A 17321-nucleotide genomic window follows, 5' to 3' on the forward strand; every position below is an offset into this window, starting at 1 on the left:
TTCACACTACTTACCCCACTCTCCCATACTCAATGTTGTACAGTCTGGGAGCGGCATGTGAGAGAAAAACGGTGGCGTGATGATGCACGGTCCAAGTCATATAGGAATGAGGGCCAAGTAAAAAAATTAAAAAAACGCTTGACCAGATTGGCCTGGAATAAACAGTCCATTCAGGAAGTGTCGCAATTGCCACCCGGTCCCTGTGCTAATATGACTAATAATAACTGGGACTGAAGGGCGTCTTATTACACACAATCAAACAACTAATTTCCATGTTTTACAAATATATTTTTATTTACAATAATCTTGTTGTAAGTCAGTGATGAAGGACATAGCACACCAAAATTGCAGTTGTGTGCGCGCACGCACACACACTCATTGTGCCATTATAAGACTGGCACTCATTCACCAATATATTTTTCATGAACAATGTGGCGTTCAACAAAGATTGTCTTCTTGCATGAATGTTTTATTGCAGTAAGCATATGTCTCCAACTTCTTTTTTTAATATTTCATTTAAAAACAGTGGAGAGCCGCTGTGTTTCTAATACTGTGCTTTTGTGTGTGCATGTATTGAATTCTAATCTACAGGATGTCAATTTCCATTAGAGGCTTGTGAAAAAAAATGTCACACAAGGCTCAAATATCTCAAATTCCTTACATACGTCAACAAAACCCGCTGGCACTTTTCAACATTTTTGTAGTTGAGGGTACTGAAAATGTATTGTTTTGAAATTGATTTTGTGGTGAAATGGTTTTGGGCTGAGAGTGTTCAGGGGTAGCAGACAATTGATTATAGTAAAAAATTATGATAATACCAAGGGCATTTTTATTTATTATTTAACCATATTGCTGTGCATTGCCAATTAGGAACCTGTGTCAAAAAAAATACACCCATCCTTCTTTTAACCTACACTTACTGTGTTCACTGCAGAATGTCAGACAGCTTCTCATGATAATACTCATAGTTGTCTTTGCAGTCTTCCCACAGGTTAAGCGGTTGATCTTCATTTTCCACAAAAGTATCCCAGGTATAAGAAAAGTCCAGAGGCTTCATCATCCTCATCTTACATCCAGCTTTAAGCAGAGCCTTCAGCCCAGCCTGGATCTCTGCCTCTTCAAATTCAAACAACCGAGCAGCAAAGATGCTCAGTTTGAGGTTTTTCTTGCTGTTCAAGACATCAGCTATCTTTGCTGCACAAGCAGAGCAGGGACTGGATGACATATACCTGAAAGAAACGGGATACAACTGAATTACATTTGTTCTTTCAGTGTCAATGTAAAAGATGATGTGATTTAGTTCATGGGGATGCAAATTTATTATGTACACAACACAGACCAAAGGGGAGATGTCTGAATGAAAGGAGCATGCAAACAGTACTGCATTTCTTGATCTGGGTGGTTTGGGGTGATTCCTTGCTAAAGGCAACCTCAAGAGTAGCCAGAAAATATACCAGCATTTCCCTCAAAGCTTTTTCCTACATTTTGTCAACAGCGGGAACATTCAAATTCTGATTTTAAAAAATCCAAGTAACTATAGATGAACTACTGACTCCCCGTGTAGAGCTATTTCTTACTAATATCCTTTTGATTTGTAGGAAAAATAAACCCTGCAAGCTGGAAGGGAGTACACATTGACAAATCAATGCCACACATCAATGTCATCAAGACAGTGTGTTTTTTAATGCACCACACACACACACACACACACACTTGTATATACACTGGGTGGGGTCAGCCGGCGAACTCAGTAACAGGGTTAGCTTTCACTAAGTACGCTGGCGTGACGACCGGGGCCTTTCCCCACTGGGCCTGGGGTTCGGGGGTGCCGCCCATCTCCCAGTGCGCCCATCTCCCCTTCCGCCCCCAGTGTACCGCCCCACCACGCGGCTGTAGGTGGGGTGGAACTCCGCTGTCCGGCCCCTCTCCTTGGTTTTGGTGGTATGGGTGGCTGGGTGCTGGGGGTGGGGGTTGTCTGGGGGTTTGGGGGCCTGGGGGCGGCGGGGGCTGGGTTGTTGTGTGGGGCAGGGGTGGGTGGGAGTCAGCGGGGGCTGTGGGCCGGTGGGGTGCCTGGCAGGCCTGCCGTGCCCCGTTCTGCTGCGTTGGGCTTGGGGCGCGGGCCGTGTTGGGGTGGGGGGGCCGTGTTGGGGGGGGGGGGGGGGAGCGGGGGCTGTAGACCGGTGGGTTGCCTGGGGGCGCGGGCCGTGTTGGGGTGGGGGGCGCTCCTGGCTCCTGGGTTTGCTCTCCGTGCCTTGGCGCTGCCGTGGCCTAGGCGGTCCTGGGGGGTTGTGCTTGCTCTGTCCTGGCCGGGTCGACGGCTCTTCTCTTTGGTGGAGGTTTTCATGCATGCCACATCCACCACACCAGCATCAACTGAAATTCAAACACAATCTGCTTCTTCCTCTGGTCGTTGAATCGGTGGAGGCTGATGTCTGTGGATCTCACTCTGCTTCATCTATCCTTTCTTCCTTTCCTCAGTCTTTCCTTTGGTCTCTCGAGGTCTCCCTAATTTGTTGGAATTTAGATGTTTCTGGGGTTGGTGAAAGATTCTGGTTGGTAACCCGGGGGGTAGTAGGTGATGTCTTGTCGGTGCTGGATTTCACTTTTCTTTCTTTTCTTTGATCCTTCCTCGGGTCTCCTGACAACCTCACGACTCTAGCTGGATTCTGAAGTATTCGGTTTAGGTGAACGGTATGGGATTTTTAATAGGTTTTAGGTGAATTAATGAGCACACACTCACACGCACGCACTTATGTACACACACACCCGCACATGCACATACTCTCGCTCATAAAAAAAAACAAGAAACAAAAAAAAAAACAGAGAGAGCAATGATGATGACATGTCGAATCGGTAAGATTACCAAATGAACAATATTGAGCTCTCTCAAAAAAAAAGGGAAAAAAAGACAGTGTGGTTAATAAATAGACCCTTCTCGTGTGCTGTCACGTTTGGGTGCCACACCTTGCTGTAGGACAGGGCGTGAATGTGAGTAAATTAGAAAACAATCAGTGTGACCTAAAAAATAGGTCAAGCAGTTGATAAATCAGCGACCAATGCTATGGCAAACTTGTGCGCAACTTACGGATGCTCTAATCGCTCAAAGAGATATATGAGATCATTCTTTTCGGCTACCGGCTGAGGATTTGGGTGATAGAAGATGAGCACGGTGGCTAGCGTACCTACAATGCGACTGCTTTGCACCCACAAAAAGTACAAGGATATGCTCAGATCATTTTATATCAGGTAGTTTTCTCTTTTTCATATACAGTGGGTCATAACATTAACCTCTGATTGTAAATTTCAGGCAGACGGGACAAATGTGCCATATTATCTTTAGTGAAACAATTATTCATAAAAAAAAAAAATGTATTTAAGTCATTTCTAAGTTTTAAATGTGCGGTCTGTTATCAGCTATCAAGCTAAGATAGCTTGAAGACTTTGATATACAGCAAGACGAGTTTATCCAGACACAAATTATTTAATGAATGACAATTTACACTATTAAAGCAGTGATCAACCAAAAGCAACATACCTTGGCTTCCACTTCTTCTACTTTGTAGGAATTTTTTCCTCCAACCAACTCTAGTTTTTGTAGATAGCGGCTCCGAATGGCTGGTTCCAATGAGTCACAGTAATGTAGTGTACTACTAGGAATTTTTTTTTTGTGACACTTGACATATTTTACATCTTTAAACGAAAACGCTCGCCGAAAATAAAGCTCTCTCCATATATTCCTTAGGGAGGGTTGTCCTCCAGGAGGCTGGGCAGTAGTTAAGCAGTGACGTCAGCGAGAAGGGTCTATAGTTGTCTCTCATCTGGCTTGTTGTGAAGTCCCATTCAATTTAACACATTATTTTAAGGGTTGCAAGACAACCACTCTACCACTGAAGAGGCCTTTGAACTTTAACAACTGTTTCCTTCTGACATTTCTACAATCCAGCAACATGTGAATGTACTGTGATTATTCTTATTTTGTTTTGGTTGATTCACCTCGTATGCAATACCTGAGAATGAAATCTTTGTACACTATCAAATGTGAATTTATTCATGGATATATTTAAAGTAAATTCACCAGGTAATTGTGTATTTGAGTGAAGGGTCATAGTCAGAGAGGCACTGGGTGAAGAAGGCCTCCTCAGCATGAGGTCCGCTGTGTTCATCCTCCAGACAGCCTCTCAGAAGTCCATCAGCTGTCTTCCCTTTATCCACCAGGTAACACAAAAAGGTCTTGTTGCGGCCTGAGGAGTATTCCACATTTTTGAACTGGAACTTGAATGCAAAAGGATCGATCCGATCACTGTGAAAGAGAGCAATTTTGAGGATACAATATATTTTTATAAAAGAACAAAATGTAAAGATAATTTTGGCCTTGTGTTGGTTAATAACGGTTATCTGTTCTTATGATAAAAAGAAAGAAAGAAAGTGTCTTCCCCCCCAAAAAAAAACATACGATAGGCTTGTGTTGTTTCAAATAAATTAAAGACTGGAAATTCAATTAAGGTCCTGTTTTTAATGGTACTAGAGTGGTCTCACATGTACGACATTTGCAGAAAGCTATAAATGTATTTCGAAAGACTGTCCAGAAAAGTATGCTGCTAGGCTATTACAACCATTTTAGTCGTGATATTTACTGACGAAGAATGTTGGTGTCATCTGACTCTGACATCTACATCTACATGGATTGGATCTGCTTCAAATATGTTGTGACAGCTGGCATTAAAACACAAGCCTTTGGATTTATTTTTTGTGGTGGGTTCATACTGTTACTCACACAGTCTGTGATACAAGGAAAGTTGGGCACCATTGATTTACAGAACGATAACATGCACATCTCCTTATTTAAAAACCCGATCAAAATGTATTGGCACAAACATATGAGTAGTATGCTACGATTATTTCTCATAAATTTCTGAGATATTTTTCAATATTCTGAGAAAAAAACTCTAATTTGCCACTTTATAAAGTGGCAAATTTGAGATTGCCCCCACCCTCTAAAAAATATATATATTTATACGTAGCCCTAATACGCCGTCCTAGTAACAGACAAAGCAGACAAAGCAACATTTATAACAGCAAACCATGTTGTGCCCGAATACATTTCATTTGGGTAATTGGTAATTGGGACACATAATGAAAACCCTGTCAATGAAGTAGCTTGAAATGGACAAAAGCAATACTGACAACAAAAATAAATGAATGAAAATAGGCACGGCATTGTATTTGTGGTCCAACAACTATTGAAAAGTAATTAAATTGGCTTTGGACAAAACATGATTGATACCCATAACTTAAAGACCAGAGCCATCCAGCGACTTATGTAACTCTCAGGAGACTTAATGCACCCATCGACTGGTGCCCATTCATCATGACGATGACGTCCCCAATGGACGTCACTTTGTCAACTCTGGATGGCACTTCAAAAGAGAGGGTGTATACTTACATACTATACTTATGTATTTGGCTGGACAACAAGCTGTCTTTTGGAATCCATATTGAGAGCCTTTAAAAAACAACAACTCATACCTATGTTACAGATTTTTTTTTCTTTATGATAGTGCTTTCCTTTCTCAGCAAGGAAAAGGTTAGTGCAGTGCACTGTTTTATCAGTATTGGATAATGGTGATGTCATTTATATGCACACCTCTACATTTTTGTAAAAAAAATTAAATTAAATGTCATCTACCACTCAGCCCTATGATTCATTATAGATGCACCAGCTAGAACCCACCACTGCATTCTGTATAAAACTGTACAATGGTCCTTCCTGTACATTGGAAGGAAAATTCATACACTGTTTTTTTTTTTATTTCTTAAGCACTTATGGGTAAGCTACCTTCTTACATTTCAAATCTGCTGTTTTACCAAAATAGTACTTATTGGACAAGGTCATAAAAAAAAGTGAATAATTTTTCCATTGTCAAAAACAGAACTTGGTAAAACTGCTTTTTCAACATATGCTCCAATTGTTTGGCATGAACTCCAAACCATATTAAATCTAGAATCACTCCCATCATTTAGTGTTTTGAAAAATGTTTTTAAATCAGTATTGACTGAACAATGCAACTGTTTTTAACTAGATATTATTTTTAAATAATTTGCCTGTTATATATCTCATGCCTGTATGATGTTTATTGTGCTACTGTGTGAAATGAAGTAGCTTATAGCCATGTGGAGTCTGGAGACTATCTGATGCTTGTCTTGGCCAGGACTCCCTGTGAGAAGTTATTGTAACTCAATGGGAATCTTCCTGGGTAAATAAAGGTTCAATGAAAACGAAGCTGCTTCAGCTGTCAGGTTTGAGGGGTGCATTCTCTAGATTCCATGTTTTGCAGCTCTGCAGATTACTCTAGTCTGATGCTTATTTTTTAAATACTCTTGGGTATTTTTAGCAGTGTATTTTTAGGCATTATTTACTGTAGTGAAGACAATATTTATGACGCTGCGCAGCACATTTCGCGCAAGAATTTTTTTAAAGTCTTGAAATTTCATACTACCCTTCACAGATTCAAGACACCCTGTGCAGAATGTGGCAAAGCAGCCAAAGAACATAGTCGAGCCTCCTCTATGCCAAGGACAGTGTCGTTTCCTTTGAATCATACATTTTTTGCGTCTTGTTAACAGAGATTCTTGGCTCATCAATATGCATTTCTTCACTCTTAATTTATTTCAGTAATGGAGCGGTACTACCAGCAAATTTTCCTGTGCTGTGTGTACAAATAAAAGGCTATGCCTATGCACGATTATTGCATGCGTAGGTGCAGCCTTCTTTTCATATGATCACGACCTACTATAAGTTAACAGCCTTCATGTTAGTTTGATACGGAGCCCCTAAGGTGAAATGGTTGGGGGGAATTTGCATTCCCTCGCAAAAAAAAAAAATGCATTCCCTTGCAAAGATTGCATTCTCTTGCAAAGATTGCGATCCCTCGCAAAATCGTTTGCGTTTCCTCGCAATACATGCGAGATAGCGCAGATTTTTTTTGCGAGTGGATGCCTTTTAATTATTTTATTTATTTGTACCCATTTATGTACTTCTGGGTCAGTTTGGATACTGTAGCCTCAAATGCGCGGGTGAGAGGCAGCGGCACCATAGCATATAATAGATATCTACGGCTGTACGGCAGTACCTTTTTGAAATAAAATTCAATTAAGCTTTCCCACGGCTGTAGACGCTCCATCCTCGTCACTTTTGGTCACTCCGAAGTTGACCCAGAAGTACATCAACTCTTAAAAAAATTTTTTTGTGTCCTCTCGCAAAAATACCCAAACTTTTGCGTTCTCGCAATCTTTGCGAGGGAACACAAAGTTTTTTGCTAGAGAACGCAATTCCCATACTTTGAGATGTGTCTAAGGTTGAAACTTTCAATGACTCAGATTAGATTTACAAGGCATTTTTACTGGTTGTGGTTTTGTATATAGTGACAAAAAACTGTCTGATTTATTTATATTTTAGTTGATGAGATGAGTTGTTGCCTGATGTTGCTGTACTAATTACTATTATTTCATTCATCCACACAGGGTCACTGGAGCCTATTTCAACTACACTCTGAACTGGTCGCCAGCGAATCGACAATCATTCACTGTCATATTGACACATTGAGTGGGAATTGAACCAACACTGCCTGTATTGATGTCACTTGACTGTTCCACTCCACCATCAGTGATTATGATTGATGATGATTATTATTATCCATCACCAAGCTACATTGTGAGCTTCCTGCCTTCCCTCATAGTAATTTACTTTCAAAACAGCAGCAAAAGCCCTTCACCTACAATATGATATTTTGACGCTTAACTCTTTGACCGCCAAAAACGTTTAATAACGTTTAGTAAAATCCAACTGAGTGCCGCCAAAGACGTTAAAATACGTTCACTATGTTTGTTTTTGGAAACGGGTGGAGGACAGCCTTGGCACGATGTCCTGAAAGTATCAAGCAGTTCGAGTTAGTATAATGACTATTTTTGGGCACTAGATGGCAGCGATGACTCTCTTTGGACAAGATCGGGTAGGAGTCAGTAGAAGACGTGAGGCGGAGCAAGAGTGTTGAGGGGAGAATGGCTGAGGAAGCGAAAATGGCGACCGGTTGCAAGCAGCTCACACTTCAGCATTTTTTTCAAAGACGAAAAGCATCGACCAATACTAAAGAGCACTTTGATGATGATGATGGTGACTCCGAGGTTGACGCCGAAGTTGGAAGCGTTGACGCGGTGGCTTCGATCACATCGTAAAGTCTCACCGGCTAGCGATGCGGCGGAAAACGAGCACTTCTGCACAGGCGGACGTTCAATCGGACGATGAAGAGTACCCCGAGTCCAATGCATATTCATCGGAGGAGTGGGTACAGTCTGATCACGGAGAAGACACTGGTTCTGGACTACAATGCCACCATGAATGGAGTGGATAAGATGGATCAGAACATCTCTTACCACCCGGTATAGGAACTGAAGGACATGAGGAAGCCAGACGTAACACCAGGTCACCGTATCATGATCCTGAAAGTAGACTTGATGACAACATGGCCAAACACACACTGCAGTATATACCTGCTACTCCCCGGAAAAAAAGGCCGGCAAGAAAGTGCACGCGAAGGAGCAATCACAGTGAAACTAATCTGTGGTGCAAATCCTGCTGCGTCCCCTTGCACGCAGGGAAGTTTTACACAATATACCTCACAAAAAGAAAAACTGTGTAGTTGAAACATCCACACAATTGTAAATAGTACCACAGTTGCACACATTTGTAAATAGTTTGCCAAATTGTTTTGTCAAATTGTTACACTGTTGAATGTAAATAAACGTATTTTGCTATCAAAAAACACTTTTTCATTGTTGGTGATAGTGTTTTACAGAAGTAAAGCACTGTTTAGGTGTTTGTGGCATCATTCATGGAAAAAAAGGTGTCAAATTCACTAGAGTTCATGCAATAATATCGTTTCACAAAAAGCTTGATTTCTCCGTATTTTGGTCCAAAACAGAGCATTTGGGTGAAACTAACCTATTTTTTATTGTTGATTACTGAAAAACGGAATAAGGTAGAAACTAACTTTCTTTCTGATGAAAGATGAGAGTTCAATCTTTCATTTGGTAGTATCTGTGTTTCCATAGTCCAAACACAACATTTTCTGTGGACCTTGAAAGATCAGTCAAAATGCTTAAATCAGCTGGCACCCACATATCCTCTTTTCTGAAAATGCTTGGCAGTCAAAGAGTTAACCATCAATTTGAAATTAGGATTGCACTTTTTAATGCCACCTACATCTGCATCACAAAGAGTTGCTAACGAGATGTGAATGGAGTACTGGATTAGTAAATGTTAATTTCGCCATTTCTCTCTTACCCTGCAATGATTTCAAATGGAGGGAGTTCCATCGGCTCAACCTGAAGATCTCCATTTTCACCGTTAGCTGTTGCGTCATTGGCAGACAGTGGCTCAGCTGATGGTCCCCCTCCATTCTCTTGAGCATTTTCTCCTTCATTCTTCACTTCCTTTCCGTCTGTGGTCTTTTCACCAGCTTCTTTTTCTTGTTTGTCCTTTCTCCGCAGCATGCGACTTCTGTCAGCCATGGTGTCAGATTTATTGTGGCCTCAAGAATTAATGCAATAAAAGATAAAAAGACAGAGGAAGACAGACGTGAAGCAAGCCGTGGAATGGTGGATAGAGCAAGGGAGATAAAAGGAAGTCTACAGTGCAATGGACTAACTAAAGACAGAGGTATTGGGAGAAAGGAGGGGTGTGGGGTGTCGGTCAGGGTTCTGACATGGGAGGTGCAAACTGACGCTTTTGTTTGTACTTTGTAGTTAGTTTGTAATATTACTTGGGTAAACATCCATTTATAGTATTCAAATGGAATTATACATCTTACTTTAATATAAATGTAATGAAAAGGTAAAGCTGTATAACTTTCAAATCCAGTCAAATCTATTTCAGTTTAATTCTAAATAGTTCATTAAAAGTGGATTTTGGATAGTAAGTGTTGACTTTTGGCACACAAAATCAAATTTTAAATTACTGTATATCTATAGCTTTAGTCTAAAAATATCACCATTGCCCTTTAAAGGTCTCGAGGGTTCAAACACGAGCAGAGACGCTCAAGCAGCTGCAGCTTACAGAGCAAACATGTCTATTAAAAGACTTGAGATGAGAGAAACATCCGTGTCTGTTAGGAGAGCATGTGCCTGTTGACTCTATGTTGAATACATGTAGTGTTTTGTAGAGAAAGCAATGGACACAGCATTATTTTCAAGACTAAGCAAGTGGCCCAGACTTCCTGAAACAGTTTCTCAAGTCAAGTCACATTTATTTATATAGCCCTTAATCACAAAAGAGTCTCAAAGGGCTTCGCAGGCCCACAGTTAACAAAAAATAACAAGAAATACCCCACATGGGGAAAACAAGAAACCTTGAGAAGTGACCCCCAGTGTCACCAGACTGCAATGGATGCCCAGTGGGCAACATTTGGAAAATTAAGTTGAAGAGAGGATGAGTGCACAACAGTGTGCAAACAAAGTGCCCAATCATCTTGCCCCACCCGCACAAGCAAAAGACACGGAAAGAGGCAAGTTTTCACAGAGTGAGGAGCGGCGGATGCGCACACACCATTTTGGCAATTTGTGGTGCATAGATTAAAAACAATGTGTTTGTGCACCTTTGTTTAAATTTACTACAGTTTTGGACTATGTTGCAACAAAATATTTTTTTTATCAATACATATAATTTGTCATAAAATACTATGTATACATCCTATTAATATAATTTTATGAATTAACACAAACAAAAACTGTCATATTCTTCACCTGACACTCAACAGATTTCATTTTTTTAAATTTGTAAATTATTTTTTTTATTTGAAAAATTATTATAGACAGTGCAGGTGTTTGCTAATTACCAGATAGCATGTTATAAAAGTGTGGCAAGGTGATTGATTTCACCTGCATGGAGTCATATGATCCACTATTGGTTAGTCAGGCTGAGTATTCACTATAAAAGCGGGTAGGTTAGGATCTTGCGTCATTTGACTCTTTGGCTTGGAGACCTGCCCACTTCCAGGTCTCGCCATCCTCGGCATTTGTCATTGTGCCTGCTTCAAGTAGGCAAGTGAAAGCAGTTTTATTTAATTGACTTGTCGTTTGTGCTATACATAAGTTGTTTTTTGTAGATCATGCATGTCTGGTTTACCAGAGCTCTCCTCCTTGCCCTTCCTCGTGGTGTGCAGTAAGATCGCCTGCGTGGTATGTTGCCTTCTCCTGCAGGTGCTGCCGGTAGGTGGCTTTCATTATAGTTGTGGAAGCATGATGCTTATAGCTAATCTTATGACAGGGATAGGCGTGCTGTGGGAAAGAGGGATATCGTCGTTAGACCACGGCTGTTTTGCTTTGCCTTTTGCTGTGCTGTATGATGTGTGGAATTTGTGCTGCTGTGCCAAGCTCACCGTGACCCTCTGTCGCTATTGTTGGACGGCCGAGCAGAATCACAGCGACTCCAGAACAAATCACAATAAAAGAGTTGGAACCCGTTGCCATGCCCGAATTTTTAGGCTAAGATCTGGATGACGTTGAAGATACGATTGCGGCGCTGCTGGCCCTGAGTGACAAATACCTGATCGAACTGGTCGAGAGGGCGACATTGAGGGAGCCAAACTATGCGACAGAGGCCACAGCGACCACTTTCAAAGTAACAACTATAGCTCTATGAAGCTAGAGTTTTTGGAAAGTGATACTTCCAGGCAATAAAGGCTTTTCTTTTTTATTCGATTCTATCCATCCATCTTCTCAGGGGCAGGAACAGGCTTACATTCAAGGCTGCTTCTGTGGACTGCAGCCTGGTAGTTGGTAAACTAAATGTGCGTATGCAAGGAGTCTATCTGAAATAAGTGCTTTTTTTTCCTTCTTTGAGCTCATTTTATGTTTGGATGTTGGCAAAGTGCATGTAGCAGTCTCTGTGATAGCTGCTGTTGGCTGAAAATGCAGCAGATTCCTGAAATTTAACTTTGACATATAACTTATAATGGGACAATGCTTGAAGATACAGATTAGTCAAAGCTGATTTTCATCTTCAGTCTCTAGGCAAACATAAGCTATCCACATAACATGTAACAAACTTTGTTTTTAAGGTTATGTAAAGCCTCTTCTGCTACTTGTACCAATTGGTCTGTCCACAGAAACACCAAATTTATACAGCAGTCCATTTCTGTGTTGTTAGCTAGAAAACAGTTTCAACAGATGTGGGTGTGTAATTGTGTACCTCATTTTTGTGACATTATGCAGACTATTAGGAATGATTTTTTTCCTTGTTTGTTCAAGTGGAAAAAACAACACTTTGTAGATCAAATGTGGGAAGTCTGTCATATTTACAAAGTTCGCAATGACATTTAGAAATTAATGTTAGAGAAGCCTTAAATTTTAAGAAGGCATGACTTCAAAAGAAGTGACAATAAGGACTATTCCCAGTCAAGTTTAACGACGAACTTCAACGATGTTGACGCATTTTACCTTTCTGAAAGTGACTGATGTACAAAAGGGTTATTTTAGCAATAAATGTGTCGATGTGTGTAGTAATATTTAGACATAAGGTATAAACTACAACAGTGCTTAAACATTACAGGTTGTCAAGGCGCTATCTAAACCCGGAAAAACAAACCAAGAGGGCACATTTTGAAGCGTGCCATTGGACAATAACCACAACTACGTCATGTATGACGGACCCCGAGCATAGCTGTACGCTCAGTTCGCCGGAGCCGGTAACCCACAAAAAGTTACCGATCAATACAAAATGTGCAAGAGATAAGAGTGCCAACAATTTTTGTTTCATTTGTTCATAAATGAAGCTGATGTTAACAAAAAATTTCGTTGGAGATCGTTCAAATGCACAAAATCGGCACTCAGCCCACCGCCTATAGGGGTCTACCTGTGCACGCCAGTGGCATCGGTATTGCACTAAGCACTACCATTGAAAGTGCATGGGGAAAAGTTAAGGCTAGTTAAGCTCAATTATCCGCGGTGCCCGGCTCCACGGTTACAGGGCGAGCACTCTAACCAAAAAAATGGCAGTTAATTTTTAAGACAGACTTATAAATCCCAATATGGTATGCATGACTGGATATGAAAAGTGTTGATTTACCATTACGCAGCTCTATATGGGCAGTGAGTGGTAGGAGCAAGTCAAGTTTATTTATATAGCCCTTAATCACACAAGAGTCTCAAAGGGCTTCACATGCCCACAGTTGACAAATATCAACGACATCCCCTAATCAAACCACAAGAGGGAAAGGAAAAACAACAACAAAACCAACAGGCAAAAAATGAGAAACCTTGAGAAGGGACCGCAAATGTGGTAATCCCTCTTCCATTAACACCTAACTCCCTTTCCAAGCCATGGAGAAGGGAGGGAAAGAAAGCAGCAGCAGTCACCAGGTACACATCATTCAGCCAAATGCAAGAGTATAGAAATGAGTCTTAAGACGCGATTTAAACGTTTCTACAAAGGTAGCATCTCTGACCTCCAAGGGTAGGGCATTCCAAAGCACTGGAGCCCGAATCGAAAACGCTCTAGAACCTGCGGATTTCTTTTTAGCTCTTGGAATCACCAAAAGACCAGCGTGTTGCGAACGAAGGTTTTGTGTGGGAACATACGGTACTATTAAATCAACAAGATAAGAAGGCGCTAAGCCATGTAATATTTTATATGTAATTAACAAAACATTAAAATCGCATCTCAAGTAAACCAGAAGCCAATGCAGTTTGGCTAGTATCGGGGTAATATAATCAAACTTTTTCTTCTGCGTCAAAAGTCTAGCTGCAGCATTTTATACTAACTGCTGAATTTTAAGACTAGTCATGGCATGAATTATAATTTCTGCATCACCATCAGACAAAATAGGACGAATTTTAGCAACATTACAAAAGTGAATCTAGTAAAAAAAATTTAATATGCATTTGAAAAGAGAGAGTTGGGTCGAATATAACGGCGAGATTTTTTACTGTGTCACTTTGGCTAATAATACATTTATCAAGTTTAAAGAGGTATTTGTAAGCAGATGCCGATAACAGGCACAATCAACATATTGGTTTTATCTGGGTTAAGAAGCAAAAAATTTAACAACATCCATTGTTTAATGTTGGTGAGGCACGCCTCCAGAATACTGCAGTTATGCGGATTTGTTATTTGTAGAGGCAAATATAAGTTCTCCATGTTGTGGTACTGAAGGGAGAAGACAGCACACAAAACAAGTCAATTATATAGATACATGCATTTTAACAGAATACACCTATCATTTGTTTTACATTTTGTCCTTCTATTTCTGCACCTTTTTCATGTTGTCTGTTCCTTTTACTCATTGTCTTCATTTTTTTTTGGGCCTTGTTCTTTTTCTTCTTCTCACTTTTTTTCTTTATCTTCCTGCCTCTTGTGGAACTTCTTATCCCCTTTTGTTGTCTTCATCTTCACGTTTTGTTTTTTCCTCTGTATTTTCTCCCTTGTGTCATTAAAAATGTATCTTGAGAGCCTTGGCCTCAGCAAATCTTGCAATTAGGGTATCGATATTCACTGACTTCCTGACATTTTGTTCGATGGAGAGAACAGCAAGTGCGGACAGCCTCTCTTGTGACATTCTTGACCTAAGATATGTTTTAATTAGCTTCAGTTTCGAAAAACTCTCACCTGAAGCAACTGTCATAGGAAGAGTGAGCAGAGGTCTGAGAGCAATACTCATATTTGGATAGAGGTCAAGGATATATTCTCCTTATAAATGTAATAAAGCATCTCAGATGGTGATGCTGTATCAATAAGAGGTAAGAAGAACTCTCTTTTGTACTTCTCTTCTGCAGTTGACCGAGTTTGCTCTCTTCCTTCATAGTCAAACTGTTGGGTTCTTCTTCTCTGACGCACCTCTGGCCAGCTCATCTCCAATTCAAGCTTCTCTGCTATTTCCTTGGCCTCTGTTTTGGCAGTACTGAATCCATCATCCCAAAATTCCTGAAGGAATTCCATCACTGCCCTGATTTCTTTTCTGACTGTTTCAATTGAAACCGTCTGGCTCTGCAGGATCTTGCTGGCTTTATTTATCTGGAACAACACATTGTACCACACTATGGTACTTACCAAAAAAGGCCATCTCTGCATCTTCTGGCAGATGCTTCCAGCATTTGAAACAACTTCTCCATCACTTTTCTCTATGGCATATTCCTTTAAAGCAGTCAGTGCTTCCACAATTTCAGTGTAGAGTCGCTGTAGCAGACCAAATAAGCTGATGGATGTGATGTCACAGATGACTTGGCAGCATCCCCAACAACAAGGTTCAGAGTGTGGTTTCCACAAGGAACGCACAAAGCATTGCTGTTCTAACACTCTCTTTTGGACCTCCTGCTTTTTACCCTGCATGTTACTGCCATTGTCATAAGACTGATCCAAACCTAGTGTTTCTAAAAATGACTCACATAAGCCTCTTCCTGTTGTGTCACGTGCCTGAAGAAAACCAACAAAGTGCTCAGGAATGGAGATACCTTTTGAGGTTTCGCATTTCACTATTCTCAGCACCATTGAAAGCTGCTCAGTGTGACTGAGGTCTGGAGTGCAGTCCATGACAACAGCATAATATTTAGCTTTGCTTTACTTTCTCTACAATTGCATCAATTGTGCTCTTTGCTACAAGTGAGATGAGTTCATTTTTAATGTGTTTGCTTAAGTAATTGTCGCTTATTTCTTTGGCCTGACTTCTCCTCAAATGCTCTCTCATAACTAGATCAAACTGAGCCAGGAGTTGAACATGCCCAAAAAAAATTCAATTTCCAGGCTCAAACAGTCTGTCAAAGTGCCCACGCAACGCTAGATTGCGCTCTGCCACATGGGTAATAATTGCAATTAGTCTTGTCAGAACCTCTTTCCATCTATTTATTTCAAGAGAAATAAGATTTTGGTTCACCTGATCTATAGCTGGGTGTGTCTCTAGTTTTTGCAAAAAGTTCTGCCAAGCATCCATATTTGAAATTTGCTCAGCTGACTTTTCATGCTGTCTCAGGTGGGCTGAAAGATTTTTCCAATCATTAATCCCATCCTTACTTAGCTGCTCATTTTCTCTGTTTCCAAACGCACCGCATCTTACAAGTGCGCTGTTACAGAGGACTTACAACATTCTTACACTATCTTGAAGGGCGGTACCACAAAGTTTCCAGTAAACGAACCATTCACTTTGCCGATCAAACTCTCCCTTCATTTTGCTTTTATTTATTTACTTACTTCCTTATTTATTTATTATTTTATTTAAGTTACTTCATTAACGTCTTTTGTGGTGCCACAGTTTCACATAGGCCTTCTCTTTTTCCTTATTCAAAGACACTTGCTTATTCCCAAACAAAAGTGTCCAAGCCTTAATTTCTCAAAAGTGGTCAAACTGTTCCTCTTAATTCAAAAGTACTTGACTAGGACCAAACAAAAGCACTCAAACCCTAATTTATCAAAACCACTCGAGCTTCTTATTTCTCTTATTTCTCTTCACTCAGTTATTTCTTATGCGCTTATTTCTTCGTAACGTTACCCAATAAACAAGGACTTCAGTTTCTAAGATTCTAAAATAAAACGAAACAACCTCGTATATTTAATGTCTTAGTAAAATCCCCAAACTAGGATTTCTTGTTTCTAAGATTCCATAATGGAATGAAACAACCTTGTATTTTAGATTTACTAATATCAATTCACTTAGATCTCATATACAATTTAGTCACAAATTAAATGACATGAAAACAGGTCTCGGAGTAGTCAACAGACAGAAAATCAACTAGGAGGACAGATTGTCGGAAGATAAGCTTTTTCCTCCGCATGTTCGTTTTCTTTCGGGTAGTGAGAATGTTGGTTATCTGAATACAGGCTGGAGATCGATGAACAGTTCCTTCAAAGCTTTTATTTCTACAGAATGTGCTGTTACAGAGGACTTACAACATTCTTATACTATCTTGAAGGGCGGTACCACAAAGTTTCCAGTAAACAGTTCACAAAGTTAACCGGACATGCGATAATACTCAAGGACACTATTCAAACACAGAACAAAGCCCATTTGAGGAATAGAGGAAGTTATTCAGTCATGACTACACCTGGCAGAAATAGCGATAACACTCACAAGGATATATCCACAGAACAAAGCTCTACTGAGGAAATGAGGAAATTAAAACAGTTATGACTAAATCTGGGCAGAAGACACACTTCAGTAGGCAGGCAGTTGCAAATTGAGACATGCACACCAATTACAAATTTGTGTGTCGGCAGGCGAGTGTACAATGTATCCTAGGGTGACCATATTTTCATTTCCAAAAAAAGAGGACACTCAGCC

General features: G+C 40.3%; 1 protein-coding gene across 1 annotated transcript; it reads right to left on the reverse strand.

Annotated features, from left to right (window-relative positions):
• Positions 1-314: 314 nt before the first annotated feature.
• On the reverse strand, positions 315-9684 carry apobec2a (apolipoprotein B mRNA editing enzyme, catalytic polypeptide-like 2a). The gene is made up of 3 exons (XM_086087404.1): positions 9341-9684; positions 4076-4300; positions 315-1229 (listed from the first exon to the last, which is right to left on the reverse strand). The coding sequence occupies exons 1-3, from the start codon at positions 9565-9567 to the stop codon at positions 926-928; spliced, it is 756 nt and encodes a 251-aa protein (XP_085943530.1). The 5' UTR covers positions 9568-9684; the 3' UTR covers positions 315-925.
• Between the last annotated feature and the right edge of the window lie 7637 nt (positions 9685-17321).

The sequence above is a fragment of the Leptonotus elevatus genome, chromosome 10, assembly GCF_054856555.1.
Source record: "Leptonotus elevatus isolate MCC_2025b chromosome 10, RoL_Lele_1.0, whole genome shotgun sequence".
NCBI classification, from domain to species: Eukaryota; Metazoa; Chordata; class Actinopteri; order Syngnathiformes; family Syngnathidae; genus Leptonotus; species Leptonotus elevatus.